General features: G+C 43.4%; 1 protein-coding gene across 2 annotated transcripts in view; it reads right to left on the bottom strand.

The window, feature by feature from the left end:
• Window positions 1-11,641, bottom strand: part of LOC139414291 (coiled-coil domain-containing protein 3-like) — a 39,284-nt gene extending 27,643 nt beyond the window's left edge. The window contains exon 1 of one of the 2 annotated variants that reach the window (XR_011634870.1): window positions 10,919-11,401. Coding sequence is in view for 1 of the 2 variants with exons in the window: in XM_071162202.1 (XP_071018303.1) it covers window positions 10,919-11,274 (356 nt within the window). In the remaining variant the exon portion in view is untranslated. Of the gene's footprint in view, window positions 1-10,918 lie in introns of both variants that reach the window. The other variant, XM_071162202.1, reaches the window with a different exon arrangement.
• Window positions 11,642-17,413: the final 5,772 nt, after the last annotated feature.

Genomic DNA, 17,413 nt, shown 5'->3' with positions numbered 1-17,413 from the left:
CTGTGACAAAAGCCTTGCAGTAGACAAGATCAAGTGTTTATTGCTCTCAGACAATGCTTTCACCTATTCTATCTTCTCAGATCAGTTATTCTAGTAATTAGAAAATAGAGAAGGAACTTCTTCCAGATTATACACTGCTCAAAAAAATAAAGGGAACACTAAAATAACACATCCTAGATCTGAATGAATTAAATATTCTTATTAAATACTTTTTTTTTTACATAGTTGAATGTGCTGACAACAAAATCACACAAAAATTATCAATGGAAATCAAATGTATCAACCCATGGAGGGCTGGATTTGGAGTCACACTCAAAACTAAAGTGGAAAACCACACTACAGGCTGATCCAACTTTGATGTAATGTCCTTAAAACAAGTCAAAATGAGGCTCAGTAGTGTGTGTGGCCTCCACGTGCCTGTATGACCTCCCTACAATGCCTGGGCATGCTCCTGATGAGGTGGCGGATGGTCTCCTGAGGGATCTCCTTCCAGACCTGGACTAAAGCATCCGCCAACTCCTGGACAGTCTGTGGTGCAACGTGGCGTTGGTGGATGGAGCGAGACATGATGTCCCAGATGTGCTCAATTGGATTCAGGTCTGGGGAACGGGCGGGCCAGTCCATAGCATCAATGCCTTCCTCTTGCAGGAACTGCTGACACACTCCAGCCACATGAGGTCTAGCATTGTCTTGCATTAGGAGGAACCCAGGGCCAACCGCACCAACATATGGTCTCACAAGGGGTCTGAGGATCTCATCTCGGTACCTAATGGCAGTCAGGCTACCTCTGGCGAGCACATGGAGGGCTGTGCGCCCCCCCCCCCCCCCCCAAAGAAATGCCACCCCACACCATGACTGACCCACTGCCAAACCGGTCATGCTGGAGGATGTTGCAGGCAGCAGAATGTTCTCCACGGCGTCTCCAGACTGTCACATCTGTCACATGTGCTCAGTGTGAACCTGCTTTCATCTGTGAAGAGCACAGGGCGCCAGTGGTGAATTTGCCAATCTTGGTGTTCTCTGGTAAATGCCAAACATCCTGCATGGTGTTGGGCTGTAAGCACAACCCCCACCTGTGGACGTCGGGCCCTCATACCACCCTCATGAAGTCTGTTTCTGACCGTTTGAGCAGACATGCACATTTGTGGCCTGCTGGAGGTCATTTTGCAGGGCTCTGGCAGTGCTCCTCCTGCTCATCCTTGCACAAAGGCGGAGGTAGCGGTCCTCCTGCTGGGTTGTTGCCCTCCTACGGCCTCCTCCACGTCTCCTGATGTACTGGCCTGTCTCCTGGTAGCGCCTCCATGCTCTGGACACTACGCTGACAGACACAGCAAACCTTCTTGCCACAGCTTGCATTGATGTGCCATCCTGGATAAGCTGCACTACCTGAGCCACTTGTGTGGGTTGTAGACTCCGTCTCATGCTACCACTAGAGTGAAAGCACCGCCAGCATTCAAAAGTGACCAAAACATCAGCCAGGAAGCATAGGAACTGAGAAGTGGTCTGTGGTCCCCACCTGCAGAACCACTCCTTTATTGGGGGTGTGATTGACTTGGTGTTACATTGTGTTGTTTAAGTATTCCCTTTATTTTTTTGAGCAGTGTAGTAGCCCTCCCTAGGGGCAGGCAGCTGAGTGTCTTGAGGCTTAAAGCTAGTCAGAGTACCACCACTGCATTGAGATTTTTTGACCTACAGTAACTTGTGAAGACACACTTGTGAGTTCAGAAAGAATGGCTGTCATGACCCCTTCACTTAATCTGGTTAGATGAAAGCAAGAGATGAACTATTAAATCCTAACCATGATATTAACTGTAAAGCCTTAACACACACATTCTACTCCAAGAATAATAATCTGTCCCTTCACTTTGTTAAACAGCAGACCAGCAACAATGTTATGGGAGTGAGACTACTACATTTGGCACAGACAGGCAGACCAACCAGTCTACAGTTTGGGTCCAGTGGGAGATTCCTTATTTCATTTATTCCTATGCTAAACTATCCTTTAGTCCTGTCCTGGGCACTCATAGTCACAATTGATTAGGGGAGGCTGTTTCAGTCAGTGTCATTTGGGGGGCTTTAACAGGAAATGGGAGCTCACTGGAGACTCTGATGGAAACTTTTCAGCACTTGCTTGCTGATTCAAAGCCTGAGAGAACCATGTTTGCAGAATGACGAGAACAATGCTTACTGGAACTGGAGACTCCTCTGTTAAAAGTTTAAGACGGAGGTCTGAGATTAGCTGAGAAGCTGCAGAGCAGCACTAGAGGCTCAGGCAGACACATCCCCCTCCATTCCAGCATCCTAATGAAGGAAGGCACAGATCTAGGATCTTATTTGAGCCCGTTTGCTACAGCAGGGAAATTATCCTGAAGCAACAGGAAATGTGAATTATTATGTGGATTATACTGTATATAATAGATTTTTGTTGATACATTTTTCATTAGGGCAAATAAAGTCTGACCTTTTAAAGTGGAAATTACAAACTTTAGAAGCCTTTTTAAACCTTGAATACACTACAAATTTGCATTTCCTGCCGTGCAGGAAAATTCTCAGAAACAAAAGAGTGATCAAATTATGATCCTACAACTGTAGTTCAGAGATGCATCAGAGGAGGTATACAGTGTTCTTATATAGGCTTTTTAAGGAACTTTTAGTGACAGTTTAACGCAGCACACTAAATGTCAATGTCTCGTGCTGTTTTATTCTAGTTTTCATTGCACCCTAAATATGTCTGTGTCTTACTGTACCCCTTATTAGGTTGTTTCCTCCCATAGTAGCTGGCTGATTGCAGGGTTAATCCCCACTGCTTGTAGTTGAGGACCCTTTCAGATCAGCAAAACCCCCAATAATGCCTTTAGGATTTCCCAATAATGGAGAAGGGCTACATCACGACACCATCAACCTGTCCTTTCAAACGGAACACACAATTTCCCGTGTGTGTTTAAAACGTGCGTGCATGTAGTCTGTGTTAATGTCTGTGTGTTCATGTGGGAGTGTGTGCGTGTGTTTGAGTATATGGACTGGCAGCAGGGGGCCTATGAACCTGGGATCTTCAAAAAACGATTGAAAATGCAGCTGGCCATTCAACTCATCTACACACACTCTTTCCCTCTGACTATCTAAACACACGGTCACTATTGTACTTGGCGGTGAACCTCCATGCGGGATAGCTGAACACGCCACACTGGAATGCCTTTGAAAGACTCTTTGAATGACTGTGCACTTATCTGTTCTAGGTGCTGAGAATGAAAGGAACACAGGAAGACTTGAGACATCAGTTAAACGTGTCGGCACAAGTTAATCTCCCAGAACAGAAGGCTGGTGTTATTCAGCAGGGTTGTTCCATGTTTGGGAAACAAAAGACTTCCCAGCCAGCCTGTAGTTGGTGTGGAGATAACACCATCAGCTTAAACTCCTAGCTTTGAGGGTCTCCCCTAAGCAGTTGGGAACAGTCAGCCTCTAATTACACACGCTGGAAAGCCATGGCCACTTTTTTATATGACTGCTGTGTTGTTCCCCTCTAACACCAAGGGAGATGCAGTGCCTTCAGAAAGTATTCAGACCCCTTGACTGTTGTTTTACAGCCTGAATTCAAAATGAATGAAATAATTTTTCTCTCACCCATCTACACACAATACAACATCATGACAAATTGAAAAAAAATTCACATTTCTACATTTTTTAATACAGAAATAAATAATTTACGTAACTATTCACACTCCCGAGTCAATACATGTTACATTCACTTTTGGCAGCGATTACAGCTGTGAGTCTTTCTGGGTAAGTCTCTAAGAGGTTTTCACATCTGGGTTGTACAATATTTGCACATTATTCTTTAAAAAATGCATCAAGCTCAGTCAAGATGGTTATTGATCATTGCTAGCCAGACATGTCCAAGTCTTGCCATGGATTTTCGAAACGATTTAAGTCAGAACTCTAACTAGGCCTCTCAGTAACATTCAATGTCGTCTTGGTAGGCAACTCCAGTGTATATTTGGACTTGTGTTCTAGGTTATTGTCCTACTGAAAGGTGAATTTGTCTCCCATCGTCTGTTGGAAAACAGACTGAACCAGGTTTTCAACTAGGATTTTGCCTGTGCTTTGCTCTATTCCGTTGCTTTTTATCCTAAAAAAAACTCCCTAGTCCGATGACGAGCATACGCATAACAAAAATCGAATCAAATAAAATGTTATTTGTCACATGCGCCGAATACAACTAGTGTAGACCTTACCTGGAAATGCTTGCTTGTGAACCCATCTCTACATTGTAGAGTTTAAAAATAGTAACACACAAGGAATAAAATAAATAAAATATACAAGAATGGAGCTATATTCAGGGAGTACCAGAACCAGATCAATGTGCAGAGGTACGAGGTATTTGAGGTAGATATGTACATGAAGGCAGGTTAAAGTGACTAGGCTTCAGGGTTGATATTAATAATAAGAGTAAATTAAAGAACAGAGTAGCAGCAGCAAATGATGTGTGTAAAAGTGTGTGTGTGTGTGCTGTGTATGTTTGTGTTGTGCCAGTATGCGTGTGTGAGTGAGTGCATACGTAATATATGTAAATGTGTGTGGGTTTTGTCTGGGAGTGGCAATGTAGTGTGTGTGAGTGAGCGAGTATATGGTTTGTTTATGTAATCTAGTGAGTGTGCGTAGGGTCAGTGCAAGACAGAATCAGTGTAGATAGTCGGGTACCATTAATTTACTATTTAGTCTTATGGCATGGGGGTAGAAGCTGTCTCGGAGCCTGTTGGTCTGAGAGCCAATGCTCCGTTACCGTTTGCTGGATGGTAGCAGAGTGAAAAGTCTATAAAGTCTATAGCTTGGGTGACTGGAGTCTTTGGCAATTTTTCTGGCCTTCCTCTGATACCGCCTGATAAAGAGGACCTGGATGGCAGGGAGCTCGGCCCCAGTCATGTACTGGTCTGTCCGCACCATTCTCTGTAGAGCTTTGCGAGGGCCCATGCCAAACCCTCTTCAAGACTGTGCAGGTGTGTGTTGACCATGTTAATTTTGTCCTTAGTGATGTGGATGCCAAGGAACTTGAAGCTCGCGACCCACTCCACAACAGCTCCCTCAATGTGAATGGGGGCGTGCTCTCCCCTCTTTCTCCTATAGTCCACGATCAGCTCATTGAGGGAGAGGTTGTTGTCCTTGTGTCACACTGCTAAGTCTTGTACTTCCTCCCTGTAAGCTGACTCATCGCCGTTGGTGATCAGGCCTACCATCGTAGTGTCGTCAGCAAACTTGATGATGGTGCTTGAATCGTGCGTGGCCACGCAGTTTTGGGTAAATAGGAAGTACAGGAGGAGACTAAGCACACCCCTGAGGGGCCTATGTGCTGAGGGTCAGCATGGTGGAGATGTTGTTGTCTACCCTTACCACCTGAAGGTGGCCCATCAGGAAGTCCAGGATACAGTTGCAGAGGAATGGGTTTAGTCCCAGGGTCCTTAGCTTGGTGATGAGCTTGGAGGGGACTATGGTGTTGAAGGCTGAGCTGTATGTAATCTATGAACAGCATTCTCACCCTGCTATCCAGGTGAGAGAGGGCAGTGTGAAGTGCAATTGAGATTTTGTCAACATTGGATCTTTTGGGGCGGTATGCGAATGGGAGTGGGTCTAGGGTGTCTGGGATAATGGTGTTGATGTGTGTCGTGAGCAGCCTTTCAAAGCACTTCATAATTTCCGATGTGTACTACACGGCGATAGTCATTTAGGCAGGTTACCTTGGAGCTCTTAGGAACAGGGACAATGGTGGTCAGCTTGAAACATGTTGGGATTAGAGACTGGGACAAGGAGAGATTGAAAATGTTTGTGAAGACACTTGCCAGTTTGTTTGGGCATGCTTTGAGAATGCGCCCTGGTTTTCCGTCTGGTCTGACGGCCTAGTAAGTGTTAACCTGTTAAAACATTTTGCTCACATCACCCATGGAGAGTGAGATCTGAAAAAACAGGGGCTTTCAAGTTATATTCCTTGAAGTGAGCATAAAAAGGCATTTAGCTCATTTGGGAGTTCTGCATGGCTAGGTTTCCCATTGTAATCCGTTATCGTCTGCAAGCCCTGCCACAGATGACAAGCGTTGGAGCTGGTGTAACAGGATTCCACCTTCATCCTATATTGTCCATTTGCATGTTTGATGTCTTGTCGGAAGTCAGAGCGAGCTTTCTTGTACGAGTCCATGTCCGTGTCCCATTCCTTGTAAGCGGTAGCTCTAGCTTTTAGCCCAGTGCGGATATTGCCTGTAATCCAGGGTTTTTGGTTTGGAAACGTTTTTATAGTCACTGTAGGGATGACATCGTCTATACATTTATTGATGAAGCCTGTGACTGATGTGGTAAAGGCCTCAATGCTATCGGATGAATCCTGGAACATATCCCGGTCTGTACTAGCAAAACGGTCTTGTCGCCTCGCGTCTGCTTCATCTGTATTGAGCGCATCACTGATACTTACTGCTTCAGTTTAGTTTGTAAACAGGAAGCAGGAGAATGGAGTCCGGGTCAGATTTGCCAAAGGGAGGACAAGGGAGGGCCTTGTATGTATTTCTGTGGGTAGAATAAAAGTGGTCTAGACATTTAGTGCCCCTAGTGGAGATGGAGACTTGTAGGTAGAAGTGACGAAGGACGGTTTTATGTCTCCCCGCATTAAAGTCTCCTCCCACCAAAAATGCTGCCTCTGGGCAAGCTGTTTCTTGTTTGTTTATGGCCTCATACAGTTTGTTGACTGCCAGAGTGGTGTTGGCTTGTGAAGTTACGTAGACAGCCATGATAATTTCAAATGAGAACTCTCTTGATAGATTAAAGGGTCTGCAGATGACCATGCGGTTGTGAGGATTGACGTTGGTAGAGACGAGAAGCAGGTACAGTGCCTTGCGAAAGTATTCGGCCCCCTTGAACTTTGCGACCTTTTGCCACATTTCAGGCTTCAAACATAAAGATATAAAACTGTATTTTTTTGTGCAGAATCAACAACAAGTGGGACACAATCATGAAGTGGAACGACATTTATTGGATATTTCAAACTTTTTTAACAAATCAAAAACTGAAAAATTGTGCGTGCAAAATTATTCAGCCCCTTTACTTTCAGTGCAGCAAACTCTCTCCAGAAGTTCAGTGAGGATCTCTGAATGATCCAATGTTGACCTAAATGACTAATGATGATAAATACAATCCACCTGTGTGTAATCAAGTCTCCATATAAATGCACCTGCACTGTGATCGTCTCAGAGGTCCGTTAAAAGCGCAGAGAGCATCATGAAGAACAAGGAACACAACAGGCAGGTCCGAGATACTGTTGTGAAGAAGTTTAAAGCCGGATTTGGATACAAAAATATTTCCCAAGCTTTAAACATCCCAAGGAGCACTGTGCAAGCGATAATATTGAAATGGAAGGAGTATCAGACCACTGCAAATCTACCAAGACCTGGCCGTCCCTCTAAACTTTCAGCTCATACAAGTAGAAGACTGATCAGAGATGCAGCCAAGAGGCCCATGATCACTCTGGATGAACTGCAGAGATCTACAACTGAGGTGGGAGACTCTGTCTCAACAATCAGTCGTATATTGCACAAATCTGGCCTTTATGGAAGAGTGGCAAGAAGAAAGCCATTTCTTAAAGATATCCATAAAAAGTGTTGTTTAATGTTTGCCACAAGCCACCTGGGAGACACACCAAACATGTGGAAGAAGGTGCTCTGGTCAGATGAAACCAAAATTGAACTTTTTGGCAACAATGCAAAACGTTATGTTTGGCGTAAAAGCAACACAGCTCATCACCCTGAACACACCATACCCACTGTCAAACATGGTGGTGGCAGCATCATGGTTTGGGCCTGCTTTTCTTCAGCAGGGACAGGGAAGATGGTTAAAATTGATGGGAAGATGGATGGAGCCAAATACAGGACCATTCTGGAAGAAAACCTGATGGAGTCTGCAAAAGACCTGAGACTGGGACGGAGATTTGTCTTCCAACAAGACAATGATCCAAAACATAAAGCAAAATCTACAATGGAATGGTTCAAAAATAAACATATCCAGGTGTTAGAATGGCCAAGTCAAAGTCCAGACCTGAATCCAATCGAGAATCTGTGGAAAGAACTGAAAACTGCTGTTCACAAATGCTCTCCATCCAACCTCACTGAGCTCGAGCTGTTTTGCAAGGAGGAATGGGAAAAAATTTCAGTCTCCCGATGTGCAAAACTGATAGACATACCCCAAGCGACTTACAGCTGTAATCGCAGCAAAAGGTGGCGCTACAAAGTATTAACTTAAGGGGGCTGAATAATTTTGCACGCCCAATTTTTCAGTTTTTGATTTGTTAAAAAAGTTTGAAATATCCAATAAATGTCGTTCCACTTCATGATTGTGTCCCACTTGTGTTTGATTCTTCACAAAAAATACAGTTTTATATCTTTATGTTTGAAGCCTGAAATGTGGCAAAAGGTCGCAAAGTTCAAGGGGGCCGAATACTTTCGCAAGGCACTGTACAGGGAGTGAACATTTAATGATCAACGGACATGGAACGGAACAGGACAGGACAGCGTCTGGACAAGAACACATAATGACATTAATACGGACACAGGGAACAAACAGTTATAGCCGGGGAAATTAACAAAGGGAAGGAGTCAAGGTGAGTCCAATGAGCACTGCTGCGTGTAATGGTGGTGACAGATGTGCGAAATGAAGTACAGCCTGGCCCCTCCAGCGCCGGAGAGGGAGAGAGGGAGCAGGCATGACAGAGGTATTCTATATCAGGTGGGAAAAAGCTTGAGATTTCCTTCACACTTGAAGCAGAACACCAGTTGTTATGAACACCAGTTGTTATAAAAAAAACACTCCACCTCCTTTCGACTTCCCCGAAGCAGCCATATGATCTTGCCGCTGTATGGAGACTCCACCAAGTACTACGTGCATAGTGTCAACATCCAGACAGGTTTCAGTAAGATATATAATATCTCTGCTTTTCAAGTCTCTCTGATAGGATGCCTGTATCTTTGTAGTGACTGGGTGTATTGATACAACATCCAAAGTGTAATTAATAACTTCACCATGCTCAATGATACAGTGCCCATCCTAATTATTGGGACAGTGAAATAAATAATGTACTCCACATGTGTAATTTTGGAGTCACTTTTATCATAAATAATAATAGAATATGTTTCTAAACACTTCTACATCAATGTGGATGCTACCATGATTGTGTATAGTCCTGAATGAATCGTGAATAATGATGAGTGAGAAAGTTACAGACGCAAAAAAAAGATCATACCCCCAAGACATGCTAACCTCTCACCATTACAATAACAGGAGAGGTTAGAATTTGAGGGGGCATGATTTGTGCATCTGTAACTTTATAACTTATCACTTTTTAGGAATCATTCAGGACCATCCGTAATCATGGTAGCATCCACATTAATGTAGAAATAATCTGTAACACAACTAAAACAAACAGCAAATGCATCCAACAAGTTTATAGAGTCACAAACTTGATGTAATCATTGTGTGCTAGGAATGTGGGATCAAATACTAAACTTTTGACTACTTTAATATACATAAGTGCATATACATAAGCTGACAGTCTGCACTTTAACCTCATAGTCACTGTATAATGTCAAATCAAAAGTGCTGGAGTACAGAGCCGAAAGAAGAATAAGTGCTTCACTGTCCCAATAATTATGGAGGGCATATTCAATGCCTGCTTTTGATTTTTTTTTGTACCAATCTACCGATAAGTGCACTTATTTGTGAGGCATTGGAAAACCTCCTTGGTCTTAGTGGTTGAATCTGTGTTTGAAATCTACTGCTCGACTGAGGGACCTTAATTAAAGATAATTGCATGTGTGGAGTACAGAGATGCGGTAATCAATTTAAAAATCATGTTAAACACTATCATTGCACACAGAGTGATACTATACAACTTATTAAGAAATTATTTACTCCTGAAATTATTTAGGCTTGCCATAACAAAGGGCGGTGGGTGTGGGGCGTTTTTCCCCCAAATTTCGTGATATCCAATTTGTAATTCCAGATTTGTCCCATCGCTTCAACTCCCATACGGACTCGGGAGAGGCGAACTCACCGTCTCAAAACATTTACGCTTTTAATTTTCTATTAATTTAACTTTAACATTATGAGGTATCGTGTGTAAGCCAGTGAAACATAAATCAAAATGGAATCAATTAGAAATTCAGGTTGTAACATCAAAATGTGGAGAAAGTCAAGGGGTGTGAATACTTTCTGAAGGCACTGTATCAAACTCAATTATCTCATACTCCGGCACATTGATTGATTCGGTACTGGTACCCCGTGTATATGGCCAAGTTATTGTTACTCATTGTGTATTTATTCCTTTTGTTATAATTTTCTCTAGATGTTTCTCTCTGCATTGTTGGGAAGGGCCTGTAAGTAAGCATTTTACTGTTAATCTACACCTGCTGTTCATAAATTATCTAAATAAAATACAGGGGTTACTTCTAAACGACCTGAATCTGATCATCTTTTCAATCTGTTGATATTTATCTCACATGAGAAAACGGTGTGTGGAATCTAGCTACACAATATGACACACTATAATATTGCGCGCACACATACACCCACGGTTTGGTTTATTCTTCCTGCTGTGTTTGCTTGCCACTTGGGTCGTCCAAAGTCTAAAACATATCCCAAGACAATCCCAAGGGCAGACCCAGCAGTCAACTCTATTCCACCTAGTGTCTATTCATCAGACAAAAGTTTCTCATTAAACTGTAAAAAGGTTAACACCGCTGGAAATGTAAGGGTTATATTATATCTAGACACAAACAATACATCACTATATGTCTATATTCTGGTGTATTGTACTTGTGTTATTTCAGTATTTAAACTTGCTTGACAGTGATAAACGCTCCTCCATCAACACCAGCACTTCACCGTCTCTTACCTCAGAAAGAAATAGTAAGAGCTGTTCTCCACGACGCTGTAGGAGTAACAGGGGAAGTAACCCAACCCGGTGACATTGAACCGGGAGCCAGTGGGGACCTCCAGCATGCTGCCCCACGCCTGGTCGCATTGCAGCTCGATCTCTGCGGAGAAGAAGAGGTCCGTGTCATACTGCCAAGGCAGGTAGTTATACACACTGTACGAGTCCTTGTGCAGCGCAAGCACCTTGGCGAACACGATGATCTCCGCGAGCTCCGCACGGCACGCCTCAGTCTGGGGTCTCCAGTCGTGGGCCAACTGACATCCCCAAACCCCGCTCAGACAGGTCCCCAGAATCAACGCAAAAATAGCACCCATATCTGTCAACTGCGGGTTTCGATTGCAGCCACTATGCAACACAAATTCCGGGCAGTGAAGGGTGTGCGGGCTGGTGAGAGTTACAGGACCAGGACCACTGACTTCTCATCAAACTGTCAGGCACGACTGTATTCCATGGGCTTGTCAGCGCATGCAGCACCAATATGTGACAGGTATCATACAAGTAGGCTCTCTTTATAAATAACAGCAGGAAAGTGACATAAAGTAAGTTGTTGCATTCAAATACAATACCAGTTACTTATGCTAAACCCTCTTCCCTCATCCCCTACTGCACGCCAGGCTACACTGTGAGTGCTGATCTAAAATTACGCGCAGCTTCTCTGGATCCTGTGAGTAGAGGCTCTCTGTGCGCTTGACATCTGACACGCACTAAAGTAGGCTATTCTGACTAGCCAAGAGAACACCTTGTCTATTACCTAACACTTTATAATACATAACCGCTCTCAATTATACATGCATGGTGTAATCGTGCTTCTACAGCAGCATTGCTTGCTGTTTGGGTTTCTGTATCGGCCCTTTTTGACATCTACTGCTACATGTGATTGGTTGATCGGGGGTTATCAACAGTGCCATTGCTTAAAATTGAGAGCCTATCGAATGTTTTTAAAAAACAATCCTCCAAAATTGCAGACCATGGTCTACTTCCATACATTTCCAACATCACATAATATTGGGTTTATTTCTGTACTTCTGTATTTTTTCGATCACAATAAGCCTTGTAAAATGTGCTAAAATAAATTCGTTTTCAGCCCCTGACAACAGCAACCTTATCACAGACACAAACTATGTCTTATGGGGTCATGGCTTCTGAGATATGATGAACTGGGGCCCGCCCACTCCACGTGTGATAACAAGTTGAGGGTGCAGTCACAAATTAGGCTACACCTAAGAGCAAATTAGACCACCAGATAACTTTCTAATCAGTCTGGTAACTGAAAAATATATGATTTGCTGCTAAGTGTCAGAGGTCAAGAATACTGTATATTTCCCAAGTGTCTTCGGCTCAAAAGCCCCAGGCAGAATAGTAGGCTCATACATTGACATGTAACATCATGTCTGTGTCCCTGCATTGCACCTCTGTCATGGGAATGTCCTTCCCAGCAGAAGAGCCCCCAGTTGTCTTCTCTTTAGTAACCTCATCCAGGAACGAGATTACCCAGCAAACATGACCCATATCTTGTTATTCGGTGGGCACGGGTATCCCACACTAAGCCCACACCAGCCCCACACAGCCTAGCCCACAACAAGCTCAACACAGGCTAGCCCATATCAATCCCACATCAGCCAGACATCAGCCAGACAATCCCACATCAGCCAGACATAACCCAACATATAGGCTAGCCCTGTGTTTCCCAACCGGGGTACACGGGCAGTCCCCAGTGAGTAAGTGGGAAGATTTTTAAAAAATGTGAATAATTTTTTTTTGGGGAAAAACATTACCAACAAAATATATGTTCAAGTTATTTAAATCTTAATAGGCAGGAAAACATTTACTGAGGTCACTGGTGTGAGATCTCTAGTTATTTTATATTTATAGGCCTATTTTGTAACTAGAGTTTCTGCTACTGCGCGCCCGAGCTTTGGGTCAATGGTTGATCCTCTGCTTGCGCCGAGTGCACGTGATCATTTTCTCTGTGCGCTAGTGTGCCTGCTGCTGTTATCCTCGCAGAAACTATGATTGATAAGACAGCAGTTGATGCACTGAAGACTGTACCATTGTCAAATAACATAGTGTGCTGTATGATCGAGGACATGGGCGTTGATATTGTTGATCAAGTGCTGAAAAAATATTAATTCCGGTCCATCTTCTCTGCAGTAGGACAAATCGACTGATGTCATTGGGGAAGGAAATTTGATTGCGTTTGTGCCATACATAAACATTTTGGAAATTAATGAGCACATTCTGTTCTGCAAGAAGCTATCAGGGAGAACTACGGGCGAGGAAGTGTTTCACGTTATTGACACCTTTTTCTCACAGCACAATCTGGATTGGGAAATCCTGTGTTCATGTGCGCACGGTTCGCGCAGCATCAATGCCTGGGACTCGCAGTGGCGGATTTAGTTATAGGCGACATGGGCAGGGGCGGCATCTTGCGTTGTCGACATGTGGCGCCCGCACAAAAATAAATAAATAAATATATCCCGAATGGTGACATTTGCGCAATCGGTTTTCTATCGCTCATTTACACAGCAAGTCAATGTCATGTCACCGTGTGGGACTGTGTGTCAATTAACCTTGTCTGAGTGGGCGCCCTGATTCTAGTTTGTGAGCTAGGCAGGCTACTGTCTAGGAAGGTCTCCCACTCAGAAGTACTAGATGGAGAGGGGGTGGGGTAGGTTGACCTCTGGACTCCCCACTGGAAGCCCGAGGTAGGGGGGAATCTATCAAATACCGCACTTCTAACTTTGTACAGTACTAATGCAATTAGTAATGCAATTAGTTGTGCAATTTAGTTTGTGTGTTTCTTGTTTGAAGTGCAATGGTGTAATAATCAGGTTATCTTCTTTATAAGTGTGTTATTCTATTTGTGTGATATAGGATTTGTGCAATTTAGTTTTATTTGTGTTTTTTTGTTAGCAACAGTGTAATAATTTGATTCTCTTTTTTATTTGTAGTTATATACTACAATTTGTTTCTATTTGTCTTTGTTACTTCTTTTTGATAATAATGAGTCTTATTTTTGTATTTTTATATTTATATAGTTTTAAATGTTATGGTTATGTATTTGTGTTGTTCCAAATGTCTGAATAAAAATTACAGGTAGTGCAGAATGGTGCTTTTTTTGTTGTTGGGGGGGATGAAGGGGGGATTCGCCCAGGGAGCCATACAAGCTAGAACCGCCACTGCGCTGGAAGAGTGAAATGATTAATTGCCCACATAAAGAAGATAAATCCCACTGTATCATTCACAGAGAGGCATTGGCTAGCAAGAGAATGTCCTGAGTTACATTGTGTTTTGAATGACACAGTGAAAGTGATTAACCTCATTTTTGTCAAATTTACACGTGATCTATGAATCACGCCGGTCACACACACGAGGGGGTACTTCATGTAAGTCAAAGTGCTTTAGGAGTACAGTACCCCAATAAGGTTGGGAACCACTGAGCTAGCCCACACCTGCCCAACACGGGCTAGCCTACACCAGCCCTACACAGGCTAGTCCACATCAGTCCAATACAGGTTAGCCGACACCAAGCCCAACACGGGCGAGCTCACATCAAGTCTACACCAGCCTAACAATAGCTAGCCCACACCAGCCCAACACGGGCCAGCCCACGCCAAGCCCACTCCAAGCCCAAAATGGGCCAGCCCACACCGAGCCCAGCACGGGCTAGCCCGCACCAGTCCAACACAGGCTAGCTTACACCAACCAGCCCAACACAGGCTATAGCCCACACCATGTCATGCCAAGCTAGAGGCGGGGGCTCATACAAATATTTGGGGGCGTGGTTTGCATACTTTTTGTGCAGCCATTACTGAGATTGTCATTCCAGTTTAAATGTTATGTTGTGTGATGCAGAAGTTTAAAAAAAGTATTGTACACTGCTAAAAAAGACTCTAATAAGTGCATATGAAATATGAGAAACATAACAGTTTCTCTTGTAAAAATATACGTATGATAGTATCAGCTTGGTTGGCATTCTGCTACAATGTAACATATTCCCTAATTACCTTTTAGGCTTGAAAATTATGCAATTTATTCATTTAATTAAATTGTAATAATTCCTATTACTACAGCCTGTGGTTTGATCCCTCGCTGTGTCATTACCGGCCGTGACTGTGAGTCCCATAGGGCGGCGCACAATTGGTCCAGCATCATCCGGGTTAGGGAAGGGTTTGGCCGAGGGGGCTTTACTTGGCTCATCGCGCTTTAGCGATTCCTTGAGGTTGGCCAGGCGCCTGCAGACTGACTTTGGTCATCAGTTGAACATTGTTTCCTCCGACACATTAGTGCGACTGGCTTCCGGGTTAAGCGAGTGGGTGTTAAGAAGCGGGTTGGTGGGTCATGTTTTTGGTGCGTCATGACTCGACCTTCGCCTCTCCTGAGCCTGTTGTGGAGTTGCAGCGATGAGTCAAGATCGTGATCACGAAATTGGGGAGAGAAAGGGGTGTAAAATGTACAAAAAATACATAAACAAAATAGAAAAGGAGCATTGGCCAAATGTGGGCGGCCTACAGTACATACCGCAGGGGCATTATTTTAGTCTGTATTTGGCCCACATCGTGCCAATGTGGGCATGTTTGCTGGGAAAAGATGGTCTTATTTAGGCAAAGTGAGGGCCGCTCTCACCAGAGATGGGCTGCTCACACAGAGAAAATGTGGAGCCGATAAGCAAAGGCGCATTATCCTTATGTGGGCAGCCTACATGGAGCCAATGTGGGCAGGTTTGCCTGGTTCTTTAGTAATCTCTCATGGACAGACTTCGTAAACATAAATGGTACCGTAGATTTGCCTTTATACTATGACCACCGATAGCTAAGGAGCAGAAATAGTTCCTGGGCATAGGTTTTTCCATCACTGGTCATTCGAATTTCGGTAGGGAAAGGGACATTTGGCCCATAGACTTGCAAAGAGAGAGGGTGGAGCTCTTCGTTCCGGTCCTTGTTCTAGTAACTCTTCATGGGCATGTTCCTCTGCACCCCAGGAATTGCTGACGCATACCAGATCTTACAATGCATGGATAAGTATTTTACATATCAGCTAACCACATCATATGTTACAGGAATCGGGGTGGCAGGTAGCCTAGTGGTTAGAGCGTTGGACTAGTAACCCAAAGGTTGCAAGATCGAATCCCTGAGCTGACAAGGCAAACATCTGTCATTCTGCCCCTGAACAGGGCAGTAAACCACTATTCCTTGACCATCATTGAAAATAAGAATTTGTTCATAACTGACCTGCCTAGGTAAAAAAATAAAAATCTGCTTGATAATGTGGCAGGCAAATATTGGTTGATGCATGCAATGTCAGAGCAGAGAAATGCGACCCACATCACCTCTTAACATGTATGGACCCAGCACTTAATTGAGCAGCTGACCAATGATAAAATACTCTAGTTCTGGTTTATCCTAGATGATCGCTTTAGCGGTGAGGGATGCATGCTAAAAAAAATAGTTGGCAAGAAGGTATTAAGAGATCTCGCTCTCTCAGTTGTTCACATAAACTTAACAAGATTAACGACTAATGCTAGCCAGAGCGAGATTAACTCAAATCTAAATAACAAAAACATTAGATAAACCATCTAAAACGGTTTCAGCTAGTTGGCCATCAAAAATGGATAAACAACCTGGTCTTAGAGCATTTCGTATTATTCTGTAAGTAAATCCGAATCACTCCATTTGGTATGATATGTTACATTTGGTTACATAAAACAGATGGTTACTTAAGGCAAAAATGAAAAGTGAGTGGGTGTATAATGTGAATGTCTAGCAACCCAAAGGTTGCGAGTTTGAATCTAATCACGGACAACTTTAGCATTTTGCTACTTTGCAACTTCTTAGCATGTTAGCTAACCCTTCGCCTAACCCTTTTAGCTAACCCTGCCCCTAACCCTAACCTAACTCCTTAACTTAATCCTAACCTTAACCCCTAATCCCTAGACTACCGATAGTCACCTAGCTAGAATTCGTAACGTATAAAATGCATTTTAATTTGTAACATATCATGCAAAATGGGTGATGGACTTCCACAAATTAATACATACCATACATACATAACATACAGTGCATTTGGAAAATATTCAGATCCCTTGACTTTTTCAATTATTTTCCTCATAACTCTACACACAATCTCCCATAATGACAAAGTGAAAACAGGTTATAGAAGTATTTGCACATTTATTAAAAATAAAAAAGGCATCTGTTTAAATAAGGTCCCACAGTTGACAGTGCATGTCAGAGCAAAAACCAAGCCATGAGGTTGAAGGAATTGTCTGTAGCGCTCCTAGACAGGATGTGTCAAGGCACAGATCTGGAGAAGGCTACCAAAACATTTCTGCAGCATTGAATGTCCCCAAGAACACAGTGACCTCCATCATTCTTAAATGGAAGAAGTTTGGAACCACCAACCACCTAGATCAAGCCGCCCGGCCAAACTGAGCAATCAGGGGAGAAGGGCTTT

The sequence above is a fragment of the Oncorhynchus clarkii genome, chromosome 7, assembly GCF_045791955.1.
Source record: "Oncorhynchus clarkii lewisi isolate Uvic-CL-2024 chromosome 7, UVic_Ocla_1.0, whole genome shotgun sequence".
Lineage (NCBI taxonomy): Eukaryota > Metazoa > Chordata > Actinopteri > Salmoniformes > Salmonidae > Oncorhynchus > Oncorhynchus clarkii.
Note: the sequence above shows the minus strand (reverse complement) of the source record. Positions and strands in the feature narration are given on the sequence as shown.